Raw genomic sequence first — 15795 nt, forward strand, 5'->3', positions numbered from 1 at the left:
GATTTTTCTTTATATTAAAAAAATTGCACAACACTCAGAAAATTGCAATTATTTATTATTTCCATAATCTTGTATCCCCTCCTGGAACTGCCATCTTAACGTGGTGGAGGGGTTTGAGCACCCGAATGATCCTGGGAGCTCTGTTTTCAGGGGCTTGGTGCTCCTGGTAGGGTCTCCCATGGCAAACAGGTCCAAGGTGACGGGTCAAACAAAGAGCGGTTCAGAAGCCCCTTATGAGAGACCAACAGGCCTGGTTTGAATCGTCAGGCCGACCTTCTGTGGACCCACCACCTGCAGGAGGAGCCATAAGGGGCTGGTGCAATGTGATTTAGGCAGCTCCAACGGCAGCTCCAACTTGCCCGGCAACGGACAAGTGGATGGATGGATGGATGGATGGATGGATGGATGGATGGATGGATGGATGGATGGATGGATGGATAACTTGTATCCCTAAGATTTCGAGTCCGGTTCACTATGTTTAGATTTCCACTGTTGTGTGGAGAGGATGAAAACTATATATTTTTGGAAACCTTATGGTATAAGCAATGAGAAAAATAATGTTTTCCATAAATCTATGTGCGTTACAACCAGAATAGGACTAGAAAAATAGGTTTTATTGGCTAGAATGATCTTTATACTGGTCCAAAGCTAAATGAGGGTGTATAGTCGGGTTCACTATGTAATTTCGTCAGATTTTTGTGGAGAGTTCAAAACTATACATTTATGAAAACTTTATAAGCAATCAGAAAAACAATGTTTCCATTTGCTCTGAAATGTAAAAAAAGTTGCGATGATAGCAATGATAACATTTATATGGGGAGTAAATGGTGTAAATTTACAAAATTTGACAGAAAAATTCAATTTGGTCGTTCCAATCAAAAAAGTCAATGAAACCCTTGTCATGTGTTTCATGGCGTTACCACAGCGATGTGTGGAGAGGATGAAAACTATATATTTTTGGAAACCTTATGGTATAAGCAATGAGAAAAATAATGTTTCCATTTGTCATTTGGTAAAATTTGCAATTATTCAATTTTTCCATTACAGTAAATGGGGACTTCAGGTCATCGCTGTGGTAACGCCATGAAACACATGACAAGGGTTTCATTGACTTTTTTGATTGGAACGACCAAATTGAATTTTTCTGTCAAATTTTGTAAATTTACACCATTTACTCCCCATATAAATGTTATCATTGCTATCATCGCAACTTTTTTTACATTTCAGAGCAAATGGAAACATTGTTTTTCTGATTGCTTATAAAGTTTTCATAAATGTATAGTTTTGAACTCTCCACAAAAATCTGACGAAATTACATAGTGAACCCGACTATACACCCTCATTTAGCTTTGGACCAGTATAAAGATCATTCTAGCCAATAAAACCTATTTTTCTAGTCCTATTCTGGTTGTAACGCACATAGATTTACACGTTTATTTCAACATCTTCACTATCTCTGCTATCTGCTGGAGCCAGTGTTAATTTTGACAACATATTTTAATTCAGTTTTAGTCTTAGTCTTTTGACGAAAATGTAATTTGATTGTAGTCTAGTTTTCGTCAAAAAAAAAATCTTCAATTTTAGTCTAGTTTTAGTCGAATAAAGAACTAAAATTGCAAGTAAATTTAGTCGACTAAATTTAAGACGGATTTAGTCGACTTTGCATTGATAATATTCATTATAATTATATTTAAGCTAGTTCCTCTGCTTCATGGAGCTGCTCCACATGAACAAAGCTCAGCTGATCCTTTGGCAGAGAATTTAAATGATATGAGGCTCTTTCAGACGGTCAATAGAAGTTTGGATGATTTTAGTCTCTCCTTTTCATTTTTATTTAGTCTTATTTTAGTCGACTAAGATATCTGGACATTTTAGTCACAGTTTTAGTCTCATGAAAAACTTTAAATTTAGATTTAGTCCAATTTTAGTCGTCAAAAATATCACTTTCACTAAAATTAAGACTAAATATTTTAGTCGACGAAATTAACACTGGCTGGAGCTAAGTAACGCTGGTTTGAATGTCTATTTGCACTTCATGCCTATTCAACTAAGAGCCAACGTTTCTGAAAACTTGTATGACTAAAAGGGACAGGGTTTGTGGAGGGTGTTCTATTCCTAGCGACGCAACAATACGCATAAGTACTTTGGTGTTTTTGTCAAGACTTGCACTGGCTTGGACAGTCGTTGTCACGCATTTTAATAGTAAGTGTGTGCTTCCAAAGGCCAGAACTGGTGCAATTAATCAAGTTTGAATCGAATCGTGATTTAATCTATGGTCAATTACAATGATTGATATAGCGCTTTTTAATTGACGCGTCTACAAGCCAGTCCTGTTGTTTGAATCGTGTGGAGTGGAAAGCACCCATTTAAGGGGAGATTTATTATGGAATATATTTCTCATGAACCTTTAGTTGCCATATTTACTGTATCAATTTTATTTTATTTTTTTTAAGATGTTAGTTGCACATCAGGCAATACTGGTGCAACAGTGCAATAAGTAAGTGCTATAGTCAGGCCAAATTGACTGACAGGTTAAAATAGTCAAGCATAGTCAGCAATAGGCACCTAACCCTCATTGAGCCATAGTTGAAGGCTATTCTGCATGTAAATTCAAGTCAAATGCCAAACTGTGTAAATAGTGTGTGTCTGAGTGTAAAAAATATACATGAATTTAGTGCGAACAGGCAAAGATCCAACAGTCCACCTCTTCAACAGCGCGGACACATCCCGCTGCTCTGTTTGTCCTGACAGCGGCGTAAGGGTAAAGTGTCTGAGTGAATTATGAATGTGTGTAACATGATGATGACAGATGACCGGATCAGACCTCCGCTCCTGTCTCTTGACCCCATGTCGACTGGGTTTCCTCGCTCAAAAACAGATAGAAGAAAAACACACACACACACACACACACACACAAAAGGCTGATGGATTAACTCTGTCAAACATAAAAGACTGCCCCAATACTGCACGTAAGGATTCACCAACTTAAAGTTTCATACATCAGCAGAACAAAGCTTTGGTCACTTACAGATTTACTAACAGTGGAGAGAGTAACAAATATTTTACTCAAGTGTGACCTGAAGTAGAGGTAAAAAGTACTGTCTTCTAGAATTAGAGTTACTTCATAAAGTTACGGAAGTAAATGTAACTTCCTGCCTTGTAATATTTTGCTATAAAAACAGGCCCGCTATTGTTGGCTTCTATGTACTGTAGAGATTTCCCACTGAGAAAATCATACACGATTTAAACCCAATGCATAATTATTTAGATTTATTACTTTTATTGCACTTTAAAGCATCAATTTGCTCTAAAATTAGCCATAGCGGCTCACTTCCATAAATCATCTCCATCTAATCATCTACTCGAACGATTCGAGAATTGCTTCCATAACCATAACAATAACCGCCTTCAGGACATCTGCAGTCAGTAAACATATGCATTATATAGTACATGTTTACCTTAGTGCCTCATCTGCTCACATGTACTTGCTGCGTGTATCTCAGCCCCGGCGGCGGCCGCATAAACCTCCATTGGAACACTATTGAGATCTGTGTAATTGGATTAGACCAACCTTAGTCCCTTCTCTATTGCACCAGTCCCTTCTGTGAAATTATGACTTAAGAGCTTTCCACAATCCTGGTATTTCAGCTTCGATGGGACTGTAACATAGTATGTGTCAGTCTGTTGCTTCAGGGCTGACACTAGACCCCCCAGCCCCCCACCCCCAAAGCCCCCCTCCCCCCCCAGGCTAGAAAATCCCAATAGTGGTTTGACTGGCACGTCAGCTTTGAGTGGCGTGAGAAAAATAGGTGCTTGGCATGGTTCGAGGGCCCGTACCTCTTTGAGGGCAGGCCATGTATTGAAGGAGCTATATCATGCTATTTTAGCCATTCCAAAGTTAAGTATAGGCATGTATATGATATATTGTACCTCTACCATTATGGAGCACTCATTTTTGTGATAAATATAAGTGTTTTCTGGAGGTATTTTTCGAACCCGGAAGACACAACGCTTCGATTCAGTTAGCCCCGCCCCCTCTCTCCGCACATACAACTTTACCGTAATATAAATAAACAAGGCGAAGGTTCACCAACATCCATCAGAGACAGTCACAGAAAAACAATATTTTGGTGATAGTCGCTGAATCACGGAGAAAAAAACAGCTGAGTGGCCTCTTCCTGAAAAAAGGTTGAATAAACTCCTCGTCCTCGTAGCCAAACGCGCTTCTTTTTCTCCGTGACATTATCGTTAGTTAAGAATAAAGAACATGTGTGTCCAGAGTAGGTAACGAGCTCCATCTTCAGCTGCAGCACAAACATGACGTCTGCTCAGACGCTCAGGGGATGTGTTTGTTTTGGCCTCAGCTGACCTGGAAGCACCTCGGGCACATCCTTTTTTCTTTTTTTTTTTCTTTTTTCTTTTTTTTAAAATATTTTTTACTCTTTGTTTCTCTCTTACGACAGAATTAATGAAAAAAGCTGTTTTACAAATTAAAATCAGGCCGTAAGCATAGAATTAAGACATTACATTACAGACGTCGAGCACTTCCGTTCCGCTGTGACGACACAACTGAACACTCAGTCGTTCACCAGGAGAGGGCGGAGCAGCTGCTCAGAGAGCAGGATTCAGGAGGATTACTGAGAGCTGCGTGAATTAAGCCACAAACCACTCTGGGGGTGTTTTGATAAGGAAATAGCATAACAACATGGCTAAAAGCTCTAAAAAGTCGATTTTGCATGATATAGGACCTTTAAAGCCGCACTGCGGAACATTCCAGGTATGTTACCGTGTCACAGGAGCCACTAAACTGTTGTCAAAGCAAAGAAGAGACATCTTCACGGAAACAAGCTGGTGAAGACCTGGTCTCAGCAAAACTATGTGTCAGGACTGTGGAGAGGCACCTGCACACAGTAAAGGCACATGCTTTTTCTTTTTGGTTTTCCACCATTAAAAACACCCGTAGCGCTCTTTTATTACCATATTTTCCGGACTATAAGTCAAACTTTTTTTCTTGGGGTGCGACTTATACTCAGGTGCGACTTATATATCAACATATATTATCCCACAATGCTTGTTTTTGTCACACTAACAGACGCTAGAGGGCGCTCTAGGCTTGTGTTCCAGTATCTGCTACTCCTGTAGCACTGAAGATTTAAAAACTGATAATTGAGCAGCAGAAAAAAAGTTTGGAGTGAGCGGAGCTTACTCTTACTGCAATGAAGAAAACAAAAAAAAGGTAATCGCGGGCTAAAAGCTAGATGGCCACAGCGAGAGGAACGAGTTTGCAAATCAGAGCTTGAACAACGTGCTGCCGGGAGAGGCTTGTCAACGGTGTAGTTACGCCTCCATGCCCAGGCAGTTGCCAAGGCTGGTGCGACTTATACTCCGGAGCGACTTCTATATGTTTTTTTCTTCTTCATTTTGCATTTTTTGGCTGGTGCAATTTATACTGATATAAGGGAAGGGAATTGTTTTATGACGTATCTCAGTACTTTTGAATATGCTACCACTGGTATTTCTCACTTAAAACTTCAAATAATGTATGGAAAACAGAATGCAACCTCATTCAGTTTGAACAAAGCCAAAATTAGAAAGAAATGATTTGAAATGGAGGTTATTTGAGTGCTGAAATGATCTGAACTAGCCCAGTGAATTTGGACAATAAAAAGACATAAAAGATCACCACTTCATGACATTCATATCAAAACACAAATCTGTGGAGGTTTCTCATGAGGAAATAGCATTAAAAGTCTCCTTAGTGATCATATAACAAAATATGTGTTGAATCATTGAGGAGGTCAATCGCAGCGAACATGTGTGCCTGTGTTTTCTGAAAGCTGCAGTGGTTAAAGGCTTGTCAGGCAGAGGAACAGGTTGCTTCAATGCGTTGGAAAGAATAGGAGACAATGTAGGGGAGATTTGTAGAATATGTGCCATGAAGCCACTTTTATACTGTATAATCTGTACATAAAAAGATATTCATCTGTATGCATTGTGGACTGCACCAAAACAGGATTCGTTCAACTCAATTTAGAAAGATGTCACTAGGGAGTCTTCCAGAATAATTGTACTATTTGCAATTCAGGAAAAATGCTGCTATTTATCAGGAGTTACTCTACCGGAGGTCAACAGGTTTCCTATTACACCAGCACTTGAATATGCGCGTTCACTTGACTTGATCCATCGCTGCACAGAGCCTACACTTCAGCAGATCCTTCACCTCCAAAACAAGAGCCAAAGCTTCTGCAATTAAAAGCCCATGAATCACAGAGATACATACTTACGCTAAGGTTAAACAATGTTGTTGAATGAATGTGTTTCGAAATTAAAACAAATACCAGAGCACCACCACACGCAGCCTGTCTTCCAATGTATATTTGCTAAAGCGTGTCGCAAAAAGAAGAGGAGCGGGAGTAGCAGGGCATGAAACAGGTGAGACTACATTTAAAATATACTTGTACGCATAAATGATGCAACATTTGCCTGTCTGTCATCAATTATTTCTCATTATTACAGAGGCGCACTCATTGGAATGCACCGTGAGTCAGAGCAGGTACAGCCAAGCAAATCCTTATTATTTACGGCATTAAGACTAAAAACTGAAATCTCTCTCTCGCTCCACACCATAAGCGCTATTTCAATTCTGCGTCAGAAATATAAATTAGGAGCAGTGACTTTATAAGCGGTATTTTTAATGGCCTGCCCCCGTGCGCGTCCTGCCTCTTTCCTCATGTGTGGCAGGCAGCTAAATAACTCTTACTGGGGGTATGGGAACAGAGGGGAATACAAAGCACAGTCAATATGTGGGGGCAGCTTTAGACCACCTTATCTGCTGCTCTGCTGCATGAATAATACGGAAATGCATTTGTTGGCGCTTTTACCCCATACCAAATTAAACATATCTTGTTGCTGAGCGAAATAATCCACATACGTTTATCCAGCCACACGAGACTCAAGTCAGTTTACTCTTTGTGCTGACCCGAAGCCCAGAGAAATTTGACAGCGTTGAACTAGGACTTGAAGCTCTTTTGGGAGAAGGTTATAGCAAAAGTGTGATACTGAATTTATAAAAAACAATTTCATATTATCCACCAAAGCAGGCTGAACAATAAGATAAAGAGTGGACTTGTCCCCATTTACTCTTTTCTTCTGTGTGTATCCACCTTTCTCAGGAACTCGAGGTGGGCGGCGCCATCTTGTGTTCATGGCCAAACTGCATGTTCGACTTGAGCTAACATTGGCTTCAATACGAGCGATCGCGATGTCGTCACATCCGTTGGCCGTGGTAGGCATTTTACATTTTCATATTTGATAGACATTTTATTAAAATCCTATAATCAGCAAAAACAATGTACGTAAACAGGGCATCGCTTCTCTTGCGCTGTAACAAATCTATCATTTTATAAAACCGAGATAGAGGCCTGTATGCATCAGCTGCCAACCAAACGTCCGGTGAAAATTGCGGAAGTAAACAATAACAGCGATCGCTCGTATTGATGATATTGGTGTAACATGTGACATTTCTGTCATGCTGCGTGTATATAGTTCAGCTGTGTGTTTTTATACAGTTCCACTCATCCAGACCATGAATGCAGAGTCACAAAAGAAAACACCCAAAAATATCGCAAAAAATAATCATTCAATCAATAATCACTCTTGTGCTTTGTGACTCCGTGAGGCCACGCAAACTTATTTCCTTTGATTCCTTTTATTCACCTTTCAATCTCTTCAATCCCCGCTCAGAGGAAGTTCTACAACTAACCGGAAAAGCTTCTCCCACAAAAGTGAATAAATGAATAAGGAGAATATGGATACCAAAAAATACTTTCTTTGTGTCAACATTTTTTCTTCAACCCCCTTTTTCCTTTCTTCACCCTCCCTCCTCCTCCACCTCCTCCTCTGCTCCCTCCAGCTCCTGCACATTTTTAAATCTATGAATTTCTGAACATCGTTTGCTTGATTTTTCCACGCCGTGGGGTGACATTCTCATTCCTCCCTTTTTTCACCTCATTTCACTCCCTCCTGAGTGATTTTTTCCAGTTTGGTTTGGAGGTGACGGCGCAGTGTGGCCTGTGGAGCTTCCACTGCACACTAGTACTGTCTAATAAGACCAAGTTTAAACTAAAAAACACGTCCGAAAAGCATGAAAATGTCTCGGGTCTCCAACCTTTGAAGAGTCAAGACGCCGTGTTGAGCGTGTCTTGACAAACCAGTGGCACTTGTGATGAATTAGTCCAGTCCCTCAATAATCATTATGCAAAATCATTCATTTCATTCATGTGTGTTTGAGAAATATTGCATGCAGTTTTTATCTCAGTCTCACGAAAGTGACGGTGCAAGTTTTAGTCTATATTTGTTAATATTTTTGCTCCGTGGCATGTCAGTGTGTGATGAATGATAGATCCAGTGCACCGCGCATTGTCCGTAAGGTCCAATCTTGGTCATAATCCAGCCTCAAAAGCTTTGACTTTGAAACACGAGCCTCACATAAAACGCTCAGCACATGGCCCACACTGCTGTTTTGATTGTGAGCCCAAAGGCACTTTTATTGTAAAGCAGCTAATTTTATTGTGAGATTATAAATACTGCCTAATGATGAACATTTTATTTCAAAACCAGCTAATATGCTTGCACCGTGATGCACCGAACCGTGAGATATAGCTGAACTGTTACACCCCTACTTCTAAGTGTTTTAAAATTCCACTTCATCAAACTCATTAATTTCAGCGCGCAAAAAGCTGACAACGATAAAATACAGAAATATATACATTTTTCATATATAAGAACAATCACTGATGCATGCACGCTCTCTACTCTGAGGATATTGTGTCTATCTGTTGATCTTAGAAATGGCTACTACTACTACTACTACTACTACTACTTACTAAATGGTTATTATCAATAAATTGCAGCATTCTAGCGATATTAATCAACACTACAGCACATTTATAATGACTGTTAACTCAATTGGCAACACATTACATTAGGGCATTGCATTTCTAAAGTCAAAATCTAAGACCATATCCACACAAAGACAAAACGCTTATATTTTCAGAAACTTTCTTTGTAAGCACGAAGCCAGCTCAGTAAATGTGTGCGTCCACATGGGTCGACCCAGGTCTGTGAAAACAGTGCAATTCATCTTCCAGGCCTGTGTGAGGCGCTGTGACGCTAACACAGATAATAGAGCAAGGTGTAGAGGGCACATGCGCAGTAAACGTTTGTGGAATGTAAACAGTGAAAATAAAACTGATTCAATGATTTACGAGCTACAGAAGAGATGAGGAAGTGAGTTTATCCTTCAGACATAACGGGACAAAAGCAGAAAAACCTGTCAGTGATCGGACTTTTACCGTCAGTCCAAAAACACAGACTGACTCGGCCATGTTTTTCTTCTTGTCACCTGTGGTTGTGGACTGCAGTGGAGCAAAGAGTAGCGGAGTAAACCATCATAGATCCATGAGTAAAACTCATTCTAAGGTCAGTAGATCATGGATAACAGACACCACTCTGGAGCTGTGATGTCATCGTAAAAATTGCGTAAACGTTGTAACAGCGGCGCCACGTAAACAGCGTTTTGAGATCTTTCCACTCTGGGACCTAGATTGGAAAATGTTCGTTTACAGACCCCCAAAACGCCGGGCTCGTATGGACGATGAACTGGATTGATAAAATATCTTTGCGTTTGGTCCTAAGCTTGACTTCGCATGGACAGGGCCTAATACTTACAGGATGAGAGACACAGCCATTTCCACATTCAGTCTCTAAAAGTATTTTTCCGTAGTAGCAAAAGCAGTTATTCAGAATCTACTTTTTAGGGGTAGTAGCAAGAGGTTGAGTGGGTTTTTTTCTATCCGAAGCTAATGTTATTGTAATGATGTGGATTAAAATAAGTAACCTCAACATCAGCAACTCCTAGTCTCCCTACCTGATCAGTCACTCTGTGGCTGTAATGGTCTGTACAAATTGTAAATACTGAACTGTGTAATTATTCTTTCTCATTTGCTCTCTCATCACTGCTCCTCTTGTCTAAATGGTAGAAGTTCCTCGCCCCTAAATTATCATCAACAAGTGTTAGCATCCAGTGGTGATCATTATTACACTCCAAAACGGAGAGCATTAAATTGATAACCTTTAAAATCTCTCCGCGTCATGCAATGAAAAACGCAGCACGCCTCAGGTAACAGCATCCAATCCTCTTAAAATGGCAGGTTCGAAACAATTATCCTTACGTACGTTTGCTTGTCGGAGATGGAATGATTGAAAACGAACAAACTCGAACATAATAGCCGTCCATTACCTCCAGAGCTTTCCTCTTGCTGTTGAGCAGTTTGGAGATGTCCCGCGCCACCCGCTCCACTAAGTCCTTGGGGTTGTTCCTCTTGATCTCGAACTGGCTCTTCTTCTCATTGTAAATCTGCAAAAGAAAAGGAAACGGCATGTTATGGTGATTGTTGGATAAGTCATCACGATTTTCAGCATGTGTAAGAATTATGTTCATGTGAGATTGCCTGGTCATTGACTGGTAAGAAATACTATGGTCAAAGTATTTGCTAAAATGCCAATAAAGCTGTGGTTGTAACTGTATACTGACGCTGACACATTCAGACGCGATAGCACTCTCAGTCTTAAACACAGAGTAGATTGAAGAGCACAGCCTTCCGCTAAAGGCAGCAGAACATTAAACTAATGTAGTCTCCAGCGGAGCGCCTTGAGAGCACAACAAAGAGCAGACTGTTCGGAGCCCGTCACAAGTTACAAAGGAATCAATAAAGTTTACACAAACTGTAGGACGTTTGCAACAGCGTCACCGTTACTGTCAGGACGGAAAACCATTTACAAACTCCATCAGGATGTCAAACACAGGCAGTTCAGCTAATACATGTAAAGTCTCATATGCCCATTAATCTGTTACTTTTTCTTTTGTTGGTGTAGTGTGAAAAAAACTTGACTTTTCTCCACTGTGAGATCAATAAAGTCATATGTTATTGTCATGTTACAGATCAATTATCAATTATATCCACTGATAAACTCTTGGATAAAAATTTAACAAGGATGACTTTTCTACACTAAATGTCCTTGGGTATATGACAGGCTTTAGGATAAATTAATACAAACAACTCTGATCATTACAAACATGTCAGATTAGTTATTTCTTAAAGGGACTATACAGAGTTTAAAAATGTTAAAATTAAGTATTTCCTCCCCCTACATGTTCCAGCAATGTCCTAATGTGTAGAATAAGCCCAGACATATTCACCACAACTGCCTCAAGAACCTGCAGTTACACGTATGACCTGAGGTGGCAGTAGTGAGCATACAATGGCCACTTTGCATCTAGCCCCTTTAAACTAAAATACAAACACTTGGCTCCAGCAGTGGTTATTTTATTTTATTAGGCTTCTTTAGGTATTTCTATAATAGCTTCTGACCCAGACTTGATTAGTTTTTGTTAGCAATAGCATGCTCCCGCTAAATTTAGCATGCTGTTGCTAATTTTGCACAGGTTACAACGAACTCAACGATTGAATTCTCCAGGTTCGTAGCTTTACAATAACACAGCCTGCCTACATTCACTTAGATTGAGATGGTAAAAGTTTTGTTTTTAAGGCGTTGAGACCCCAAAACTAGTTTCGGTTCAGCATCAGATATTTGTAGCCGATACCCGATATCGTATTTTTTCCAGTGTCAGCTCCGATATCCGATGCCAGTATCAGATTGGCGCATCCCTAGTTTATAATCGGACATGCTTGAACAAATTGTCACACTTTCACTTAGATTGGGTAAGTTGTTGATGGAAGGAAGTTTTTAAGTAATATTCGACGCCTGACAGATCGGGCTCATGGTATAGGCACTTACGACTGCACTACACCACTCTGCTCTTCCTACAACCTGCTAAGATCCCCCCGGAACAGCTGCCGACTTCGCAAACCTCATAAAGGCCGTAAAACAAATGGGCCGCAGGGGACGGCGTGTGTGTCTGTGTGCAAAAGAGGAGCGCCGTCGGGAAGATGGATGGACAGATGCTTGGCCCGCTGACAGACAGACAGACAGGAAGGGGAGGAATCTAGTCCAGAGATTAGTCCTTTCCCCCCCCCCCCCCCGGACTCAAAAGCAGGTCTGACTCAGCGGACTGGAGCATCTGTACCGACTACCTCTAGGATTAGCACTGATCCCGCTGCCCCCAAGACATCCGGAGACCCACTTTTACAACATTAACCATTTAGACTGCTCGCCAAAACAAACGGGCAAAAGCAGAAACGTTGCATATTTAAAGCAATTAGCGTCGTTTTAAGAGCAGACTTGTTCGGCTAATTAATAATTTACCGCAATTAGTCACTACAGACGCAAAAGGCAAATGAGACGAGGAAAATCCGTGTTTACGGGGCAAGAAGTAGTGCTGCTTACTTTATTTATTTATGAAACACAGACATCAGAAGAAAGTAATTTACAGTTAGAAAAATTAGTCGCTTGACCGTATTAATGTGTTTTTTTTAATGGCTGTAGTTATTGGAAGGGATGGAATAATAGGAGGAGGAGGTTACGAGTGGCGATGCTAGTAATTATAGACAGAGAAAGTCCAGTAGTACGTGACAATAAAAATTGCACATCAATGGTAGTAGAGGCGTTATTTAGGGATGCACCGAGGAGCCGCACTGCAAAAAGTATTTAACTAGATCAGTATAAACATCTCAATTTGAGCATAATAATCCAAATTTTAGTTGTTTTGACTAGTTAAGAAGTTGTTGGGCATTTGTCCTAGATTCGTTTCGATACATTTCGTCCTTATTTCAGGTCATTTTCTTTGCCAATGGGGTAAGAAAATTGGTCTTATCTCATTGGCAAGTTTACTTTCGTATTTCAAGTGAGATTTACAGTAGAACTGGTCTGAAATGTCCACAAACAAGCAAAGTAAACTTGGTCCGATCAGGAAAAGTGTCTAAATGAGTGAAAACCGCTCAAAACAAGAAACATTTCCTCAATTCAGGTCATTTAAGCCAATGCTTGATATTTACTTTTTGTAGTGCGATGCTGGAAAAAATACGATATCGGCAACAAATATCCAATACTGAACCGATACCAGTTTTGGCTCTCAACGCCTTAAAAACACAACTTATATCACCTTATTCTAAATGAATATGGGCATGCTGTATGTCATTTTAAAGCTAAGAAGAGAATTCAATCATTGATTTAATTGATTTAACCTTTGCAAATGTATTTTTGATTGCCGCGAAAAAATGCCGCGCTAGCAATAGCATGCTAAAGCGAGTGAGTGCATTCTAATGCTAACGAAAACTAATCAAGGCTGGGTCAGAAACTATGATAGAAATACCTAAATACAATAAAATAACCACTGCTGAAGCCAAGTGTTTGTATTTTAGTTTAAGAAATAACTGATCTAACACATTTGTAATGACCACCCAAGGATAACTAGTGTAGAAAAGTCCAGTGAGCCATGTTAAAGGTTTATCCATTAGTTTATCAATAGATATAATTGATAATTGACATCATGACATTAAAATATGACTTAATTGATCTTAAAATGGAGAAAAGAGTCAGTTCAATTTTTTTACTCAGCGAAAGCCACTTTTAAAGAGGGGGTATTATGCTTTTTTCAATCACATAGCACCAGTCTATATCACACTACAATGATGACCAAACCTTCTGTTGGTCTGTAAATGCAGTAAATTAGAATAACTGCCTTGTATAAAATGTCTCTCTCAAAATGGCTGTAGCGAATGGCTTGAAATAGGCCTCTGTCTCTTTAAGAACCTCTGACCCTTTCCGACACGCCCCCTCCACACGCTGTCTGTGGCATCAGTGGGGAGGGGGTTCTGCTGAGGAGCAGTGGTTGGTTACTCGGCTGGTGACGAAAGCTCGGAGGCGTCTCCAGGAGGTGGGGGCGTTCCTAGGAGGACTCAGGCAAACCTATCCCTAAAATGGCCGCCATCAGAGTTTTTACAGATTACTCAAAAATACGTGAATGTGCCAAGGCAACACTTCAGGCATGTTTTTAATGAGGGAATGATATAATAACATGATGTAAAGCTTGAAAAAGTAGATTTAGCATAATACCCCCCCTTTAAGAGTCTCTTGGTATCGGTAAATATCGAATATCGGCAGATATGCAAACCCCAACATCGGTAGTAAATAGGCAGGATCGGCGCATTTCTAGTGTTATTACTAGCAGAAGTAGTGGAACAGTTGTACTTTGGAAAGGACAATATTTGTATCGGGGTTTTTTTTTCCGCAGCATTTATTGGTGACAAAAAGTAAGTCAATTTGCTGCAAACTTTTTCCAGTGTAAGCACAGGCAGACTCGAATGCCCGATACTGTCACTGCGTATTGACTATTCACTTTGTCTGTGTCCAATAATGATGGTAAATAAACCTCCGCCGCGGGCCTCCAGAGACCATCTATCCATCCTCCTCCTATCTAACGCCGCTTTAAGGTCAGCACCAAATACCACGAAACAACTGCTGCCAAAACGTCCGTATAGCGCCGCACAATTTGGTTCGGAATATCCAATTGCAATCACAAAACTCGTTACTTGCTCAAAATATTACTACAAGAGCAGGACAATTCAAAACTATGAATTATCAAATGAATGAATGAAACAGATTATTATTATACCCGTTAGCAGCCTACCCTCTGAGGAGCAATTATATTTTTCTAAGAGTTGGCCTGCGTGACTACAGCAGCAATAATGAAAGTGTTTCTTGCAGCACCTGACAATCACGTACAGTGACCTTTCAGAGCAAAAAGGAAAACCATTAGCCCCGGACCTATGCAACACCCCCATAATTTTATGTAACACCGTAATAGGACAAAGCACTCATGGTCCAAATGTGAGCACATCTGAGCTGTGAATGTCACCTGTCTCTGTCCTGACATGTTATTTTACAGACTCAACACGCACAAGCACGAGGTTTAAACGGACAGAAGTCATCAGCGGCTGTCGAGCAAAGTTCAGCTGTAGTTGTAGCGTTAAAGTACAGCGTTTTCCTGAGAATTACCGCAAACGCTATAGGTTCTGTATCCAACAATGAGTGCACAGTTTGCACACACATACGTTTGGGCCATTTATCCTCGGGGTCTCGTTTTCAGTTACTGACAGCAATTAATCGAATATGGACGAACTGGAAAGCATGTCCCTAAATGCCACTAATTAAATGGAGTATCTGATTTGTAGCTTATTAAACCTACTGCAGGTTGAATATTCTATAACCGTATATTATTGAGTGTATTTATTTGAAAAGATAAAAGCTGTACAGAGGCAGTTGGTATAAAAAAAAAACTAATGGGAAATCCTTATTGTTAAATGTATAGCCTATTACACAAGTCAGTAAATAATGGCACTCATTACATTTACTGTATATGCCCGCAGACTGTAACTGTAGGAATTTTCAATGAATGTCACTAAGTAAACAAGCCGTTTTACTCCACTAAAAACACAGAACTACGACGCGCAGACATTAGCATTCTCCTGCTCCGTAACTTCCAGGCACACAGCTCATTATTTACACCCTGGTATTGCTGATGTCACTGCAACACTGAAAAATAAACCTCTCCCTTTCTCTTCTGAAATATGTCCCGAGGATTGATGTTGTGATATGAGCAATTAGGAATAGAAAACGGGAGCGTCCAAAAAGATCCGTCTCTGTCAGGCTGCCGGCTGGGAAGGGAGCCAGCTTTAGGCACTTAACTTCCAACGGCCCAGTGAGCCCAGACCTGGACCAAAGGAATGGACCGAGCCAGACGTGCACTCGCTCACGACTGTCTGCTGCCGCTGA

General features: G+C 40.3%; 1 protein-coding gene across 3 annotated transcripts in view; it reads right to left on the reverse strand.

The window, feature by feature from the left end:
- cacna2d2a (calcium channel, voltage-dependent, alpha 2/delta subunit 2a) overlaps positions 1–15795 on the reverse strand; it is a 180854-nt gene that overhangs the window by 129527 nt on the left and 35532 nt on the right. For all 3 annotated transcript variants that reach the window (XM_079579516.1, XM_079579515.1, XM_079579514.1), the window contains exon 3: positions 10301–10417. In XM_079579516.1, coding sequence (XP_079435642.1) covers positions 10301–10417 — 117 coding nt within the window. The remainder of the gene's footprint in view (positions 1–10300; positions 10418–15795) is intronic.

The sequence above is a fragment of the Gobius niger genome (assembly GCF_951799975.1).
Source record: "Gobius niger genome assembly, chromosome: 20".
NCBI lineage: Eukaryota > Metazoa > Chordata > Actinopteri > Gobiiformes > Gobiidae > Gobius > Gobius niger.